Below are 18,856 nucleotides of genomic sequence, written 5' to 3' on the forward strand. Positions count from 1 at the left end.
CCTAGGGCGCTCTCTGGAATTTAAGCATTCAGCTAATGCTATTGGTAAAGCGACTGTGACAGCAAAATGCCACTGATTTGGGCTGAAGATCTCACTTCATTCAGCCAGTGGAGATGCTCACCGGTAGCAGAGCACAGGGAGCATGAGGAGCAGGAAGAGTCTGCCTCTAGGGGGAAACAGAGGGGAAACATACCTTAAGGGAAAACAAGAATAAACTGCTTGGATTAGCTAGCAGTGGAGAATAGGAAACAATGTGGTATTTGTCTCTCTTTTTGCCTTTTGAAAGAATTGAGATAGAAGAAGAGGAAGGCCAGCAGAGGAGGAGTCCAACTGTGTCTGGTTCATGCAGGTTTACACCAGATGACAACAGGTATTTACCTAATCCTGGAGTAGTGTGTTGACTGTCTTGGATTTTAGGGCACACTGTCTTGCCGTCTTTGCAGATAACTGCATTTGTCTGCAAGGTAGCAGCTATGTGAACACAACTAGAGATGGAGGTTTTTCAAAAGAGACTTCTCAGAAAATCCCGATTGCCTCTTTCTTGCAAAAAGGGAAAGATTCAAAGTGAAATATGACATCAGCTAACTTGGTGACACAAATGGGCAGGCATGGGGACAGGGCCAGCATGTCATAGAGTACCCAGCTGACAGCCCTGGGGGGTGACAAACTGCATTTAACTACAGGCCAACTCTAATGTGAGTTGTACGGTGTAAACCTGCCACTGAGCCTCTCTCCTGATCACACTCCACAGCCCAATCAGTCCTGTCTTCACAAGGTGCTCATATGCCACAGGAATGAGTCTGGCAGCACTTCTGCAAAGACAACTCACAGGAGGAGTCAGAGCAGCCATCAAGCAGCCATCAGATAGTAATGATTTTCTTTTACTAGCAAACTTGGCTGCGTGAACTGACCCCATCACCTAGACATGAAATACTCAATATCTCATTATTTCCAGTCCCCTGAGCCAGCTCTCTGCTTTCGTTAGACTTTAGATTTAATTATTCTACTGTGATGGCAACAGATAGGTGTGACCGGAGAGGTTTGAGAGGTTCATTATCTTTAAATTGATCTTTGCTTTGATGGGAAATGTTAGCCTCGTTTCAAGCCCCCAGCCCTTTTCACAGGCTACTGTGAAGGCCAAGTATACACAGAGCCCTACGGAGCTCTGACAGACAAGCCGGAGCGTTCTTGCCGTGGTATGCAAGACCTGGGGACAGGGTCTCTCTGGTGTAAAGGGGCAGCAGTGACACCCTCCCTTAGTCTGCACTGGTCAGGAACAGCTGGCACGTGGTGTGGGGCTGAGTGAGACCAGTATGCAGAAATGTTTGGCTGAAATGGAAATGTTTGCCCTAGGAGGAAGAATCCTTCTCTGTTTTCAAGCAGATTCATTTAATTTGGGATTCAGCTCTCTCTTCCTGCTCTGAGGGGTGGCTTGATGCCAGGCAGCAGCATTATTAGCTTCTCTGCCACTCTGGTCCTTGGTGGGCCCAGCAGGGAGTCCAATAAATGGGCCTTTTCAGCCCGAAATGCTTTATTTTCAGGCTGAGGGAGCTGCCTCATGAATTTTGGTAGCAATTTTGTACCATTGCGGTGCAGGTTTGAGGCAGCGCTGGGAAGCAGTTACCCTCCTTTCCTCACATATTACACATGTGCACATAGTGAAATCAATTTTGTGACTGCACTGAGCTTTAATCTATACATTTGGGGAAATTGATTTTTAGTGCAAACTCAGACACTGGGGATAGAAACAGCTCCAGCTGTGTTAAATAGGAAAAGCCAGTTTCTAAAGACCAAGTATTTCAGCAGAAAGGCAGATACTAGTCACATCAGTGCAACAGTGCATATAGGGACAACTACATGTGAGTCCTTGCACAGCAGGGTTTGGCCTCACTGCCCAGGAAGCAGACACAAGAACTGTGGGCCAGAAAGCAGGATGTGTCCCCCCACAGGAGAAGGTACCTAAAAGATCTTCTGTCTTTAATGCTTTGTTACTTGGGGTTTTTTTGTCAGTACTAATGGGCTGAGAAAAACCACTGCTGGGTCTTCCTGGAATGAGCCAAAGACAACAGCAATGTCTTCCTCCAGGTAAGTGTTACAGCACAGCCAGGATGTCTTGGACGTCTTTTGTGGCTGTATCAGCCCACATGTCGCTGTAGGTCAGAGACTTCAGTGGGCACCCCTCTGGGAGATGAAATGAATACAGGCAGCTGTTTTAAAAAAGATTTTATGTCTGAAATACATGTTATGTCCTGCAAGGATCTGACAACATCCTGATAGAAGTGCTCCAAACCTGAAAGGAAAAAACCCAGACATGCTGAACTCTTTCTTGCCAAATATGTGTAGGGGAGTAATTTTCAGTGGCTTTCAACTTTGTCTGATTGAATTCATGACTATAGTATAAACAATGTTGAAATGGTTTTCCACAGCACTGCAAACAGCGCTTTGGTTACTGACCTTGTTCTGTTGTTTTTATTCTTTGTGTATCATTGGCAGAAGGCAAATATTCCTGGAAATATCAGTTTTTTTAATTTAAAAATTGCTTCTGATAAGACAACTTTGTAAATGAGTGTACTGAAAATATTGATGTTTGTTTTCCATTTTATTTATTCACAGAAAGCAACACTTCAATGCGGGAAGATTTTGGCTAGCTGCAGTGGGGAGCTGGTTTGTTCAGGAATGACAGCTTTTTTCTTTGCCTTCTCTTGCAGCCCTGAAATAGGTAGTAAGAGCCAGCCAACCACATCCTTCAGTGAAATTTCAGAGAGAATCTCCACTTCTACTGAAATCAGGTAGGTCTGTTGACCTTGCATCATCCTAAAGCTCCGCTAAGGATAGCAAGGGGCATGCTGTACTGGAGAGTTTGGCTCTGCTTGGTGGTATTTTCCCAGATACACATGATTGTTTAGGACACAGTGCAGTCATGGAATAATAAATACTATAGCATAGGGAATCTAAGAAAGGAGCATTTTACAAAAGCATTAGTAATCTGGGAGGAAATAAACCCAGATGGAAGCTGTGGGCCTCCCACAGGTTGAACATTACCCAGTTCTTTATGATGAGAATATGAGCCCAAAAGCTGAAGACCTTTCTATCTCCTAAACTGATCAGGCTTTCATTTTAATCCAATCCCTGCACTGTACATAGCACACTTCCAACAAGCACCTTGCTGTGCAGTTCCTATGCCTCACATTGTGTCCCCTCATCTCCCTACCTAATTGTTTTTGCTGTTTTGCTTTCAGAAATGGTGAAAACAGACAGGCCTCTAATGGGAAATCCTCATCTGAAACTGTGTCACAGCATGGGGATGGGTAAGTGTTGAGAAAGGCTGATCTGTGCTGCTGAACATAAGGCGCAACCCTGCTTTTTGCTCAGAAATAGTATATACCTGCTGGTGGTCTCAAACAGATGGGATCTCTCCAGTCATGGTCCTGGGCTACACTCCAAGAGCATCATCTGCTGGCTAAGCTGCAACTTGTCAGTTTTCTCTACTCTTCCTTCACCTCCCTCAAGGATTCTCCTCTCTGGCTCAGTCCCTAAAGAGTCTACTTCATGCCTTCCCCCCCCCCCCCCCCCCCCCCCCCCCCCCGCGCTCCAATTGCCCTCCCACTGCTGTTTCCTGGGGAGCTGCTTCCACCTACAAGAGATGTGTTGAACCTCAGTGCTCGTGGCTCCTGCTAACATTGGTTCTGGTTCTCTGCACCCTGTAGAAAGTCTGAAGGGGTGGCTGAACAATGGGAAAATGTAAAAAGCTCTGTTGTATGGAGGAAAACCTAAGAAAGAATGAACTGACTGGGAACCTAACAGTATGGGTACAGGTGCTGGACACATTAAGGGGCAGAGCTTTGACACTGTGTAGCTGCACAGGTGAAACAGGGAACTTGAAGCTGAGGGAAGGGAAGCTTCTGGCTGTCCTGAGAGAGAGATCACTCCCTCCTTGTATGCTTATGTCCAGTAGTCTTTATCCTCTGGACTGTACACAGGAGCATTTCAGATTTTTAAAATATTCCCCATATTAGCAGGGATCTTTTTGTTCTCAGTGTTACCACTCTGAATTTTTGGCTGCACCTAGACTGAAGTAGGCAGAGTTGTATATGTGGCCTCACCTTTCGCTCTGTTGTGCTTAAGCAGCTGTAGAAGGCTTGGATTCACCAAATGAGTTTCTGTAGCATATACAGTTAATTCCAAGTCATTCTCCACCGCCATCAGTGACGATAAAGCTAGAAATGTTCGCAAACCACTATCTCAGGCTGAAGCAATGTCTAGAGTGCTTGAGAAAAGGTAGAGGCTGGACTATTGTCATGGTCATTCAACTGAGGCCCATAAATATATCCTTGTATGTCATTGCAGGGACAGCCTGATTACAATGCACTCATTGTGCTTGGGGTCATGTGGGTCACATAGCTGCTCCTAATTGTGAGTCAGTTTCTCAGAGAAATTAGTGGATGCCTCATTATTTAAGCCACCTAAAACTGGAGAGAGAGTAATTGGCAGGGAAGGAGAGAGACAGACGCACAGCTTGACAGGTCTATGGGAGTGAAAGATGGGTGGAAAGTCCAGCTGGTGGACCTGTAGGAAGGCCTTTCTGGCCCATGAGCAGAGAAAGAACAACTGTTGTAGGGTACTTACGCTCACCCAAGCAAAGGGGTTAGCAGTACCTCACTGCAGGGAGCAACACATCTCTCTAAGTAACCCGTGAACTGCAGTCAGGCCCACTGTACCCAGAAGGTTGGCCCTTCCTGTCCTGATATATTGAGTTAGCCCCATTTTGTGTTCCTCCTAACTCAGTGTTAGTAGACTGTTCTAGGATGATACCATATAAATTCTGTCAGGTCCTATCTCACTGGCATTTTCCTTTTTCTAGTGACAAATCTCTGAAGGAAAAGTCTGAGCCATTCCCATGGGATGAACTGGCCCCCAGAGCAACTGTGGTTTCCACGAATGGAAGGTAGAGTTAGTGTGAAATTTATTGACTTGAGCATTGTGCAAATCATAAACTGCTGCTCTTGGGCTGTCTGGAAACTCTGAATGGATATTTACCGATGGAAAAACACAGTTCAGTCTGTGCTTTGCAGAACTGCAGCAGTTTCTCTAAAATTTTATTTAAGAAGAGGGGAAAAAAGAAAACACTACCCTCTTCAATAAAATCGTTTGATATTTTGTTCCAGTTTTTTTCTTTAGTTTCTATGATACAAAAAAGTAATCACTTTTGTGGGTCATTTCTGCATTTTCTGGGTTTATTCCTAAATGTAAACCAATTCTGGAATGTAATTTTTTTTTTTTTTACAGTGTAGAGAGGTTCACACTCAATGTATCTCCAGGCCTCCAACCTCCACCTACCTATTTGCTTTTGCAACAAGAGACCCGCTAAAAAAAAAAACAAAACCCAGCCCAAAACCCAGACACAAAAGGAAATTGTGCATCCTGTAAACTGGCTGGCAACCCAAAAGGTTCAGTGACAAGGAAAAGTTGTGTCTTGACTCTAAGGTCTTGTGGAAAGTAGCTAAAGATCCCATAATCACAGGCAACTGAACTGGTGGTTGTCTCCAAATGCCCAAATGAAATCTGCCATCACCACTCAGCTTGCCCTTTGTGTGTATGAGAATCACCTGCCCCCAGCCCTCCAGGACCTGTCCTTGGCAGGATCCTGCCCGTCCCATGGGCACCAGTGTTTCTGGCATGCAACCAAGCTGATAGCCAGTGGATCTCCTTAGCCTGGGCTCCACACTGCGCTGCTCTTCACCACTGTCAGTGGACCTTGCTGGAGGCACACCTCCCTCTCTAGAAAACACTGGTTTAATTTGATCTAGGAACCTCTGCATCTGAGGGTACTTCGCAGTGATCCACTGAAGGCGACTAAAACAACTCAGTTCCTGCCTGTTCTACCGCAGCATGTGGCAGTCTCTATGGCAGTCCATTTCACACCTTTTCTAGGGAGTCTGCACCCTCACTGGAAAAAAATTTAGAGATTTACAAATCAAGAAAGGTTGCAAAATGCGGAGAGCAGTGGCTGTGCTTCTGTCCTGCCCGACAAAGTAGAAGTGAGGGAGGAAATGCATTGCCCCTGTGGTATGCAGGAGAGGAGAAGTTCAGTGATAGCTGTTCACTCATGGGCTGTTCAGTACCCACAGCCCGGAAACAAGAAAACAGAAACATACGATTTTGGATCAAGACACCTGAAGTTCCTTGTTTTGTCAGCTCCCCTGAGACAAGCCAGAGGATGTCAGGGCCGTTCCTTCCCTTCTGTGCATGCAGATGGAGGTACCTGTGTGGCAGCTGTGGGCTGTAGGACATCCCACTGTTTTTGGAAGAGTCCTGGCTTGAATTTCTAGGTGACTCCATACCACTGGCATCTGTCATATGTTGACGATGTTCAGAGTTACTAAATGCTCCTTTGTAGTTCATACACATGGAATTTCATGCAAGTTTCTTGCCATTTTACCTGTAGAAATATACTGAGGAACATCTCTGGGAAGTTTTAGGGATTTCCTCCTCTCTCTTTTATTAAATGCATAAGAAAATAATTGTAGAACATTACCCAAACCAAACATGCTTTCTAAAGTTGATGTCTCTCCTTTTCAGTTATCCTGAACACACAGAAGCCACCAATGGAATTTACCCACCAAAGTAAGTGTAAACCTATTAACAGTGTAAAATACACTTTTTCTCCTTGATTTTAGAGTGAGAGGGGTCTTTTCCTGACCTACTACTGCCCTAACAAATGTGTTCTGGGAGCAGCACTTGCATGCATTTGCAAAGTGGGCGTGGACCTGATCCACCAGCTCAAAATGGACTGAGATCTTTCAGCTTCTTTCCATGCACTAGTGTGACTTGGTTGGATTTATGTCTCTGCCCTTCAGGTCTGCTGCAGGAAATTTACTGAGCTAAGCAGGAAGGAGGAAAAGATGTTATGTTTGAGACAGAAAAATCTCATGTTTGATATTTTTGCTTCTTGCTCTGTTCTCCAACTTGCTAAGTTTCCTTCTGTGATCCACAAAACTCCCTCTCTTACCAAGTCCAACTCCGTTTGCAGGGACAGTCCTGCAGATGCTACAGACAAGCTGCACCGTCAGTATGAGACCTCTTGCTACCTGGATGATGCAAAGTCTGAACCTGCAAGGTCAGGGCCTGGTGCTGGTACTCACAATGCTGCTTGCAGGGGGCGGGTCTGGGGGGAGGAAATAAGTAACTCTTCCAGAGTAGAGTTGGAAGCAGAAGCCAAATTGGGCAACAAAACAAGGTGATCCAGAAAATCCTAGGTGGCTAAACAGTGGGAACAGCATTCTTTCTGCTCACTGTTACACATCAACTTCCTTCTACAGAAGCAGCCTGGGAGCAGAAACAGCAGCTTTGTCATTGCTTTTAGCATTGATCGCAAAAGTGTCTCCATTCCACATGCTTTTTAGAGTGTGCTTGCTCCCCTGACAATGTCAGAGGCGCAGAGTCAGGAAGGAATTACTGCCGTTGACACCAAACACACTAATCTCCCTGAAGGTGCTTTCTTCGCTTACTCTAGTCTGTTATTTTGGGACTTGGCTCCATGTATTGGCTTACCAAAGCACTTGAGGTGAAAAAATGATGTCTTCAAACCTCCCAGTTGAGGTGACGAGGATCACAAGGTTCCCAGTAGGATGGTGTAAAACCCAAGACCTAGAGCTGCTGCTAGTAATGTAGGAATGTCTTCCCCAAAGTTACTCATATTGTGCTTTGTCCCAGGTGCATGATCCTGTGACAGGCCAGAAAAGTCAAGTATCCAGCCAAGACACGTGTGAATTGAGGCCAAGTAACTGCATTAGTTCCACTAACAGCCTCTATTCTTCTTGATTAGAGATAATGAAAATGTTTTTTCTGAAGGAAAATCAGTTCTCTGAGAAAATTACTTTCTGTTTTCTGGTCTCATATAAAGTGCAGTGTTGTATTTCTAACACAGTACCCCTTGAAGCCTTTGGCAAGCTATCAAGCTGTAGATGCCTTCCTTTTTATGACAGGTCTAGCTTGCAGTCTGATGTCCCTTCTCCTCCTACTGAGAGAGCCCCTATGCACCTGGAGGACACAGAATATTCCTTTAAAGGGTAAGAATGGGATAAATTTAATAGGCATATGAGTAATACTGAGGATTAAGGGAAATTTGAATGGGCAGGCACAGAAAGAGGCTTCTTTTCACAGCTTTTGTCCCAAGGATGAAGGCAACTGTGCTGAGGCTTAAAGCTCAGCTTGCAAAATAAACCAAGAGGTTTGCGTTGTATCCCTCCTCCATCTTCTTTGATATGAGCCAAGCACACCAGCTTTTTTTTTCCTCTTGGTGCTTGTGTGCTTGGTGGGATTCAGTCACTACCTTCTCGTTTGCTGATAATCCAGTGAAATGCTACAGTGATGCTGGAGTGGCAGCAAGGGAGCTGAAAGGCAGCTGAAATGCACTGAAATGCAACTGTAGTCTAAATATGGTCCCTAAAGAAAAATCCTGGTGTGGGACAGTGAATGGTAGAGTTTGACACAAGCCTTGCCTGGTGAGTAGTTAGTATTCACTAGTGCAATGATTCACGTGCCAGTTGTTAAAGATGTAATGGGCCTTTCTGATTATCAGATCTGTCCTGGGCTATGAGGAGAGAAGCAGCACCCAAGAGAGCAGATACACAAGTCCTGAGGTCCCAGCATACAGCAAGCCTTACTGGAATGAAGCGATGTAAGGTCCTGGGGTGCTAACCCCATGTTTGCTAATATGTTCTTTCTCATTGCTGAAAGCCTTGGAAATACTGGTTGCTCAGGAAATACTGAGCACAAGAACAGCAGCATAATAAGGGCCATTTGTCTAAGCAGCTCTAAACTGCTCCTCTCTTCAGCATCCATTGCAATAGTACATTTCCTGCCATGTTCACTGAAGACTAACCACACAGCAAATGCTTTTAAAATTTTCCAATTTCTTCCCAGCAGCCCCTAGCCTTGCTGCATGTGGCACAGTTCAGCTCTGACCTCCCTTCGGCTCCACCTGTCCTGTGCTTATGAGTCTGGACAGAGATGTCTGCTGCATCCTGTACCAGTCCTGGGGTGGGATGTGAATGCACCTCACCCACTTCTTCTCTCTTGCCTTCTGCAGGGAGAAGCCCAGGGCACGGAGCTAGATATGAGCTGGGGCAGTAGGACAATTGGGGTGCACTCCTGGGAGTCCATTTGCATGGACTGCTACAGCTTTTGAGTACTTTGGATTTTTCACCCTAGTGCAGAGATGGCAAAGGTCTCTAAAAACTCACAGGAAAAACAGCTAAACGGCTATCATCATCATCATTTCTACAGCACTGTATACCCTAAAACCTTAGTGGAGACAGTCACAGTGCTCCCCTGGAGGGGTTCCTACCCCATGAGATAAGCAAACAGAAACCCAATGAGCTAAAAGGTGTTTTGCCAAAAGACTTGTAGTGAGGGAGGAGTCTCCCCCACCAGGAGACTGCTGAGGAAAGCGAGGTTTTGCTCTGCAGTAGTTGTTCAGACTCCCTCTATTGCCACAGGTGAGAAAAAAAGATCCTTCTAGAAATGCTGAATACTTTATCCCATCCCTTTTAGACATCTTCACTGAATGCCTATTTCAGATGCCAGCTGTACATGGCAGCAGGACTAGGAATAGGCCACATTTCTCCTCAGTCCAACATTGTTTGGACTTCCATGTCTTTACCATCCCTCCTTACTGGCATGACTTAGGTCAGGTCTCCTTGTATAATACACTTTTTCTGGAACAGAAAACAGCTCCAACACAGCCATTTCCCAAGTGATTCCCTCAGAGTCCACCTCTGAACTTCGCACGCTGGAATGACTCCTTGTCCTGTAGATCCAACTCTTCTCTGAGAGACAGCAGGATTGTTACTCCAAAGGTCCAGTGCAAAGTCAACGTGCATCCTGAGAAAAGGGAGTTTGAGCTAGAAAGGCCAGGGGAGATGAAGCTGTTTTGAGTGGTATAATTAGATACACTGAATGAGGGAGTCTGGCTACAAAAAAAAAAAATTCAGAATATTGGACAGGAAGGAACATTTCAAATTCAGCCTCAGGTATTATCAGACACTGTATCAGATGTGATGCCTGTCCTGGCATACACAACCTGATGTATGATATAGCCACAATAAATAATCTGATACCCTGCAGGTCTACTTTCATGCTAGAAAGCAACATAGCTAGAGAAAACATAGTTTGGACTGGTATTTTAAAGAGCTAATTTCAGTGTGTGAAAATGTTGCTGCTTGACCCATTCATTGAATTTCAAGCAGTTAAGCAGTGCTTTGTGCCATGCTGAAGTCAGTGGTTCATTGTGCTGGTTACAGCTTAGCCCTTGGAATATCCTCCATCAAAGCCTTGTGACTTTCTTTCTTCTCAGTGTGCATTGAACTGAGCTTTCAGGTGTTTGTGCCTAGCAGCCACAAGTGCGGTTTCTTTTCCTTTGCCAGGTCTTCCCAAGATTTCAAAGAGGGGAAGACCCCTAGAGAAAGGGGGCATGAGAGCATGCAGGCCTCAGATAACTATAAACCAGACCTGATCCAAGAAGGGTAAGTGGTCGGTAGGACTCACCCACAGTATCTATTCACTTCATAATTCTTCATGTCTTGCTTTCTTCCCAATGTAACTGAGACCACAGAACGGCTCCTCTGGTTTGCAACCAGGAGTGAGGACTTTAAAATGGCACATTACAGCAGGCAATACCACCCGTACTGATGGGAAAAGCCAGTTGGATGAGATAGATTCACACAGTGTGCGAAGTCCAAGAGACAGTTTCTGCACTGACAGCATGTGACATAGGTCCTTTGGCATCAGAATGGTTCCCTTGGTACTTCAGTGGCAGGCAGTAGCTTCTGCTGCCCAGAGACCTCAGCAAGTACTATCCAAATATTTACGAATGCTGCAAAATCATGTGTGAGTGTGTCCTGAGGTGTTAGAAGCATCTGTCAGTCCAAGGAATTCTGACATGAGTGCTTTCTCCTGTGCCTAATGTTTTCCTTCTGTGACAATCTCAGATGAAAGGCCTTTAGCTGCAATCCTGCAAGCTAGAGTGGGATTTGTACACACGATTCCCATCAGATCTGGTACTGGGGCAGTTTGGAATAGCTGTGGCCAAACAGTGTCTCCTGCTCCCTGCTTGATGGCTCCTGTCTAGGGAATGCAAGTCTACCCACCCCAGCATGTTTTTTGTCCACTGCCTTAAGCACAGATATTTATTTTAGGTTTTCAGGCTCAAACAACCATATTGAGAGGGGACAACATCCTGACCATGATGTCCACCCAGAGCCTCCCAGGTCGAAGGAACATACTGAACTTGAACCCAGCATGCCTAGGTAAGGAATCAGATCATTCCCCCCCCTGCCTTTTCCTGTAGGATGAGGGTTAATTCCTTGCATGTCTCCCCCCACATACATATGCTGATAAAATAATCTCCCAGGCTCCCCTTTTGTGCCTGATTCTAGTGCTGCTTCTACTGAGTGAACCTTTTACCATGGTTTTATATGAAAGCCTGGGAGAAAACATCCTCATTAGCTGGAGGCATCAAACACTGTCCGGCTGGACTGCCAGGAGCTGCTGCCTAGACCTTAAATTTGGAAGCAGAGACTGCCTCTAGAGACATATGCCAATAAGCAACCTAATCTGGCATGGGGTAATACCTCCATGGTAACACTGGGTCTCATTTCCGAACTTACCCAGTCAGCGTCAGGTCTCAGGCTGTACCCTGGTCACCCTGGCACAGGACCATTTTCCTTCCCACTGACCTGTGACTCCACTGGGTTTGCAGTGGCTGTCTTGGTGCCTTTAGCCTGCCTTGTGCAAAACAGTGCAGAGCTAAATGTCCAAATGGAAGGACTTTGTGGACTGATTTCTTTGCTTTAGTCCATACTTTTCCTCCTAAATCTGAAGAGTTGAGGCTCTTGGTTAAATTGGGCTTCCCTCACACATGTGTTTCAGTGAGCAACCCATTTTGAAATCAACTTGTAAACCAGACTGCTCTTCTCCCCCAGGTCGATGCCATGCTCCAAGGACAACACTAGTGGGAGCATGGACATTAACAAGGAGATATCGCCCTGTGTGCAGAGTGAAGAAGTCAATTCAAGATGGTAAGACAAATAATGGGCTTGCTTTTTCTGATGAGAGAACGTGGGGAATTTACTGCAGGTGGTTCTGGAGAAGGGACTGAGGATGCTGTGTTTGGGGTTAGGAGTCACCAAGCTGGGCTTTTTTCATGAGTGCATGGAGATACATAGTGCATGTTGGGACAGTAGAGTGTGTGGTTAGTGAGGACTGTGGAGGAGGGAGCTCAGGAAGCGGTGCTGGGAAAAGCAGCAGGGAGAGAGCAATGGTGTCAGTGTCCTGTCCTCCTGGGTTCTTCTGACAAATGGAGCTATCCTGGATGTACCACAAATACTCCAAATTGTAGTTCTTCATTATGCAGGGAGGCAGAAGGAGCTGTTCCCAGTCCCTGGGGATGCAAGTGGAAGTTAGACTGCCGAAGAAAAAAGTTAGAGAGAAAACTTCCCCTTTCTCTCCAGTACTCCCCAGCAAAGTGACCAAGATGGATAAAACTCCATGTGTTGCCCACTCCATGCCTCCCCCAGTCCACGGACTTCCTTTGGAGAAGCCCTCAAGCTTACCAAGTTACTGAGAGAAATGCAGAGTCCTGATCTGAGAGTCTTAGTGCTTCCAGGTACAGCGACTTTGGATCAGACTTACCAAGGGAGCAGTCAGGAGTGCTTCTGCAGCATCACTCCACTGCAGAACTTGGGAGTTATCTCTCACTCTTTTCAGTAAATTGATTTTGAGTCTGAGCTCCTGGACAAACACATCTTTTTTAGGCACTTAGAACATCCCAACCTGAATGGGAGTCTATAACTCAGTGAACATTAGTGTTTTGCCAGAAGAATTTAAGGTATCTACCTTTTGTTGCAAAGGAATCAAAATAAATTGATCTTGCTTTCAGTTGGGTGACTGTACCGATCGTTTTCTGGCTTACCCCCCCTAGCAAACTTGCAGGGATCAAATTAATGCTGGTGAAGGGAAGCCCTCAACTAGTAGCAAGTAAAGTGTAAGGGTGCCTCCTATTTCATCAACCTTAATGTTTCCGGGTAGGAACTTTGAAAGCATTTTGAGAATTAATTTCTTAGAATCTAATTAAATTCAGTTTTGATGCAGTAATCTAAGCCCATTTCAGATTTTCTACAGGGTATCAGTATTCCCAGAAGGATTGGTATGCACAAACATACAAAACCAGATATAAAAAGTGAACAAACTTTTTCCTAGATTAATGTAGACAGGTGTAAATCCAGGATGGCTCTGCAGTGTGTTTATCTAGTGGATACACTTCTGAGATGGTACCCAAATGAGGCCAGCTCATGCTCTTAGCAATCTGAAATGTAACATAGAGGTACTGGATAACCCGTAATGGTCATAACTAAATGACCAGAGTTAAAATGTCAAGTTTGGAAAGAATAAACAGGCAACTGATGCTCATCAGGAGATTTATTTTTCTTTCCTTTCAGCCTTAATTTTGAAGAGATCTGTATTTTCCCTCCAGTTGTTTTTTTTTTTTTTCACTTCTCTTTGGTTTATCTGGCATATTCCCATGCAGGGATATTGTACTTTTCTTGAGGCAGGAGATTCACCAGGGCTACCATCCACATCCTACAGTAATTCTATGTGCAGTAGCACTTCTGCAGACTATAATGGTCTTCTGTCTTGGCAGGTCCAGCTCTCTACCAAGAGAAAGCAGCATCACTGCTCCAGAGACCCAATGTGCAAATGAATCTGACCCATGCCGGGAAAGGTATGGAGCCAGGGGACCAGGCATGTCTTTACTGCTGTCTTGCACATCTTGTGTTCTCCCTGTTGCCCTGTTCAAAGGCATTACAAATGCTCATTTCTTGGCTAGTGAATTCTGAAACTGACATAATCATGATATTACTGCATTTACTCACCACAGTGGACAGGTTTAGACACAAGTGCTAAAGCTGCTAACAGGCTTTTTCCTCCCTGACCAGGATCACTTCAGCTTATGAAGAACAAACCCACCCCACCACAGATAGTCACCATGAGAGCCCAGGAGACTGGAGACACAATGAGCCTAACCCAGTGGCAGCCAGGTACAGTGGGACTATTCCTTTGTTTCTCCCATCAATGGCTCTCAACTCCTCATCCTTTGCCATTCCTGCTTCTTGATACAAACCTGGCTGAAGTCCTGAACCTATGTAAATTTGCCCAGTGTACACTAATCAAGTGATACTGACAAAAGGAATGTTAGGTTTAGGATTCCACCCACATATGGTTGTTCGTATTTCATTTCAGTTATCAGATTAATTTAGATGACTGCTGAATCTTGCAGTATTGCATTGTGCTGGGAATTCAGCTCGTCTAGGTGAGGGGAAGTAGTACAGACCTCTGCCATTTCCCCTGACCTTAAGAACCTATTAACAGCATGGTGTCCCAGGTTTTCCTTATTGCCAGTAGAAAGAGGCATGATCCAGCCTCAGCAAATTCTGAACCTTGTGTGAGCTGGTCATAGCAAATACAGTCACTGGCTTTATGGTCAACTTGGCTCTAATTCTTTAGCAGGTCTAACTTCAGCTCAAAAGAGAGTGCTCTCTGTGCATATGAGACCCAGCATCCCAAGCCACTGTACTGCCAGGTACAGGACCACCAGCCTTATAACACCAGCGTGTCAGCACCCAGTCACAGGATCCCATCCTATGTAGACAGCCAAGTATTCAGCACCAGAAGGTAAGGGTTTGGGGATGAGATGCAGGGACAGGGAAAGCTCCTGGCACAGAAATATTTGACAGAAACTCTGGTCCAGGTTGTACAATCACTGTGTCAAGAAGCAAGAACAGGGTTTTGTTCCCAGAGGGAGCAACAGTATTGCCAGGTCTCGCAACACATGGAACAAGATCATTTTTGGACTTCAAGGGCTGAGGAAGGGATTCAGGAGATCTGAGTTGATAATTGCTCTGTAACACTGGAGAACTCTTGGCAGGTTGTATTCAGACCACCTATACGGTGCCTGGAAACCTGACAGATGTGTAGAGACCACATCTGCTTCTCCTCTGTGACTGCAGAGATGATGATTCAGGAGCAGTCTATTTTTTATTTCTCATGACTCCCAATGACATAAGAGACAAGCTGTACACTTATAACTACTATTTTTATATATATCTACATTAATGTGATCCAAATGTAGCCTTCACCTCTTCTAGCATTTTTCAGAAAGATGGCATCACAAAGCCCTCGTTTGCTTTTGGAGGCATTTGCAGACTAGGACTAGAAAAAATGGAACAGACCTCTATTGTACTTCATAGCATGTTATCAACCCCCCGGCACTGTGTGATGCTGACATGTCTCCCTGCAGCGCAAGAAACTTGCGCTTCATTCCTGCCCTTGGGTTTATATCATCGACCAAATGCATGTCTTGCCCAGAGCAGGGTTTTTCTCATCTTATGGTGAGCTTAGCCTGTCCCTCTTTCTCTCTTTAATGCAGCATTGATTTGCAGTGTTTTTCAGCATTGTTTAACATTAAGTTATACAGTTGCCTGAAGCTTTAATCAGGATCAAAGTGCTGATATACAATACAAACATAAACTGTGCCCCAGGGCACTTGCAAGAGAAGAATGACCATAAGCTATAAGCTTATTTTCTCTATTGAAACAGCCTGAGCTCTGCCCACAGGTTAAAGCCATTCCGATAATGAGTTCTGTCTTGGAAAAGTGAAAATGTGCAGGTCTGACACCCAGATGGGCCAGCTGGTCAGCAGTTCATACATGCAGATGGTGCAGTGGTGGTTTTGGTGAGTGCTAGGGAAGGAAACAATATTAAAGATATATCCATTTATGAACTGCTTCAGCTTTACTCTCAAGTGTTAGATTTTGAGTCTGCTTTCCTAGCCTCAGAGCTTCGTATGCATGCTGCAGCTGCAGAACCAGCACAGGTGAAATAGGCAGAGCAAAGGGAGAATGCGTCATCATAGTGACTGCTGAGACAAAATATTAGCCAATGTGAGGACTCCAGTGACTCCTGGTACAATGTAATCAGGGCTTTGTGCTTCCTTCCCAGACCTACCCCAGATTACGAAGGGAGAGTTTATGATGGGAGAAGCAGCCCTAGGAACAGCAGATATGACAGCGCTAGTGCCAGGGGGCACTGTGAATTTAATCCCACAGCTGGACGGTAAGAAGTCAAAGGGAATCCAGACTTGTTAACCCAAAGAACACCCCACTGCTGCATTTATTCAATATCTGGTGTCCTGACCCACTTCTTACTAATTCCCTGGATCTACTCATGTGCAGTGAGGTGCTGTTTGCATGGATGGCTGTGGTGCGTGGGTGATTTTGATGCTAAGCAGGGAGACATTTATCCAAGGTTCTCACCACTTGTGAGAATCCCTCACGTGCTCAAGTTCAGTGCTTGAGATTGTATCACTTCCTTTCATAGCCACGACTCCCTTCCCAGAGATACCACCATGTCCATTTCCCAGAGAAGCCACAGGGTGCCGTTCTACATGGACAGCTTAAACTGTAACAGCACCAGGTAAATGGGTAGTCTTGATGGTTGTGAGGGAAACCTCCATGAAACTGTTGTGGAAGAGAAGCTAGGAAGCAAAGCCAAGAGCTGAAAGGGAGAAGAATGCTTTCTGGGGAGTGGATGTGTGATCTAGAGGCACAGAACTACTCAGCTACCCAGCACAGGGTCTGTGATACATCCATCTCTGGTCTCTGGAGCTTTTTCACCATTTGGGCTGCCAGAACAGAGCGAGAGGAGAATGAAGGGCTAGTTCCTGGCTACCCTCCCTTGACCAGAAATCGGCCTTTGCACAGGCTACAGAAAAAAAGAGATGTTGAGAGAGAGGATAACACTCTTCAGAATATCAATAATTAAATGACTGAACTGGTCCCAGAACAAGGCTGTTGGAAGGGATAGGAGGTGTCCAATATGGAATACCATTACCCTGGGCTTTCTGCAGTCCTTCATGGCAGTGTCAGTCCATCCACATGCAGTCTGACACTGTATGGAGGCACCAGCATAGGTCTGAGTGTTGGATCCGTAAAGGGGAGTATGTTGTGGGTGCGAACAGGAGGCACAAGATCCTTGGATAGCCTAGGACTGGCTCCAGGCAAGATCAGCTTCATCCCTGCAAGGCAAACTTAACAGGTCTCATTGCTGAGTGGATAGGCAGGGCTGTTTTCTGAAGACATTTTAGTAGCCATAGTTTTGCTGCCTTTCTCCCTTCTGCAGCTTTTGAAATTATTAAGTTGGGGATAGTTATGCTGGAGATAGTTATGTTGGACTTTGGCCAATATGTCCCCATGTCGTCCTCTCCTGCAATATGTTGTGTGCCATTTCTCTCCATAGCTGCTCCCATTCAGGCTACGTGATTCACTTAATGTCTGTACTTATTTGAAAATCTTGTTTGGTCTTTTCTCCCATGGCCCTATAAATGATACTTTTTCCAAATCACTTCTCCAGAGAAGTAGTACTGTTACGTGGCAGATGTAAAAAGAGAAAGGAGCCTTTTTGGTCTGTTATAAAGGTGAATTAATCTGTATGGTTAAGGGCCTTAATATTGCACCCTCCTAACAGCATTGGTAGGTCTTTTCTTGGCTGCCAGCTTGGATCATGTCATGGCTCATGTTTCCAGTGCCCATAGACTTTTCTCTCTCTCGCCAGGCTTCTGTCAAGTTCGAGTGAGAGGATCTGCAGTCCGATTGCCACCTTATCGCACAACAGCCTAGCAGCCTCTGGGTACCAGCCCGATTCCAGCACTGCCGGGTAAAGAGCAATGGGTGGTCATGATCCTTCCACGGTAATACAGGTTTTGCATGCAGCCATCCTGTTTGGTGACAAGCCAGGCTTTGCTGCTTGGCATCTGGGCCACAGGACGTTTCTCAGCCACTTCTGGCTAAGAGAACAGACATTGCCATCATGGCCAGAGCCACCCAAAAGGGAGAGATGGGCTGGGTCCTTTTCTCCAGCTGCCCTTTTTTCGAGACCAGGATGTAGCTCACTGTATGAGTTGTGTCTTTTCTCTTAAGCGTGGCAAAATCATGAATCCTCCATAACACTTTATAGCTGGAAGGACACGATGAAGCTCCTCGTGCCATACACACTCATCACAGGTGTGGGGCTCTTGGAAGACTCTTTGCCTTGTTGTGAATCATGAGCAAGTGAGCAGTCTACAGCAAGTGTATCAGATTTCAGTGGGGCTGTCACAGGACCCTGATCTGTCATGTATTACAGAAGATAGTGTTCAGTCACGGTGCAGCTAACTCAGAGCTGTATTCTGGGATTTGTGGTTTCCACATGCTCCACCTCAGAGGTGAAAACTGCTGCACAGTTTTACACAATTTAGAGAGGGGTTTCAAAGTGGCGAGGGGTCAGCATAGGCTTCGATGGGCAATATTTGGGTCCTCCTGGCCTTGTTACAGCCTGCTTATCACAACACCTGTCTAAGTAGGAGACTCTCATCTGAAACACTTGACATGGGAAGTGTCTATGCTAAGTTAAAAAAAAAAGCTTTTCTTTTCGTTCCTTAGCTGTGACATGGCTTAGTTTGCTCATATAAGAAGAGAGGATTAATCATAGCTTATAGGCAGCAACGAAAATGCACCATGGAGAAAGAGCCTGATTAGTTCATTTCATGGCTCTGGGAAGACAGCCGGTGGGCACAGTGTCTCCCCTCGATCTGTGACAGAGCTGTAGACAGACAGACAGATGGGGGCATGTAATTTTGAAATCAGAATTTTAAAGAGGGAGGACTGTACAAGAAAGGTCAGCTCTGTAAGCAAAAACATCCCAAAGCAAACCAGTAGCAATTTATAATGGATGAAAATGCTGGAGATATTCCAGTGACAAA

The 18,856-nt window shown here is 45.4% G+C and overlaps 1 protein-coding gene across 11 annotated transcripts in view; it reads left to right on the forward strand.

Annotated features, from left to right (window-relative positions):
- Nucleotides 1–18,856, forward strand: part of ZNF185 (zinc finger protein 185 with LIM domain) — a 51,371-nt gene that overhangs the window by 25,883 nt on the left and 6,632 nt on the right. For 3 of the 11 annotated variants that reach the window (XM_029997379.2, XM_029997378.2, XM_029997381.2), the window contains exons 11-28: nt 287–370; nt 2,011–2,085; nt 2,709–2,789; nt 3,240–3,308; nt 4,862–4,945; nt 6,580–6,624; nt 7,031–7,117; nt 7,986–8,069; nt 8,582–8,680; nt 10,428–10,526; nt 11,199–11,309; nt 11,985–12,080; nt 13,703–13,783; nt 13,998–14,099; nt 14,566–14,733; nt 16,060–16,173; nt 16,438–16,533; nt 17,671–17,772. In XM_029997379.2, the coding sequence (XP_029853239.1) occupies nt 287–370; nt 2,011–2,085; nt 2,709–2,789; nt 3,240–3,308; nt 4,862–4,945; nt 6,580–6,624; nt 7,031–7,117; nt 7,986–8,069; nt 8,582–8,680; nt 10,428–10,526; nt 11,199–11,309; nt 11,985–12,080; nt 13,703–13,783; nt 13,998–14,099; nt 14,566–14,733; nt 16,060–16,173; nt 16,438–16,533; nt 17,671–17,772 (1,677 nt within the window). The remainder of the gene's footprint in view (nt 1–286; nt 371–2,010; nt 2,086–2,708; nt 2,790–3,239; nt 3,309–4,861; nt 4,946–6,579; nt 6,625–7,030; nt 7,118–7,985; nt 8,070–8,581; nt 8,681–10,427; nt 10,527–11,198; nt 11,310–11,984; nt 12,081–13,702; nt 13,784–13,997; nt 14,100–14,565; nt 14,734–16,059; nt 16,174–16,437; nt 16,534–17,670; nt 17,773–18,856) is intronic. The other 8 variants (XM_029997380.2, XM_029997383.2, XM_029997382.2 and 5 more) reach the window with 8 other exon arrangements.

This window comes from Aquila chrysaetos, chromosome 21 (assembly GCF_900496995.4).
Source record: "Aquila chrysaetos chrysaetos chromosome 21, bAquChr1.4, whole genome shotgun sequence".
NCBI classification, from domain to species: Eukaryota; Metazoa; Chordata; class Aves; order Accipitriformes; family Accipitridae; genus Aquila; species Aquila chrysaetos.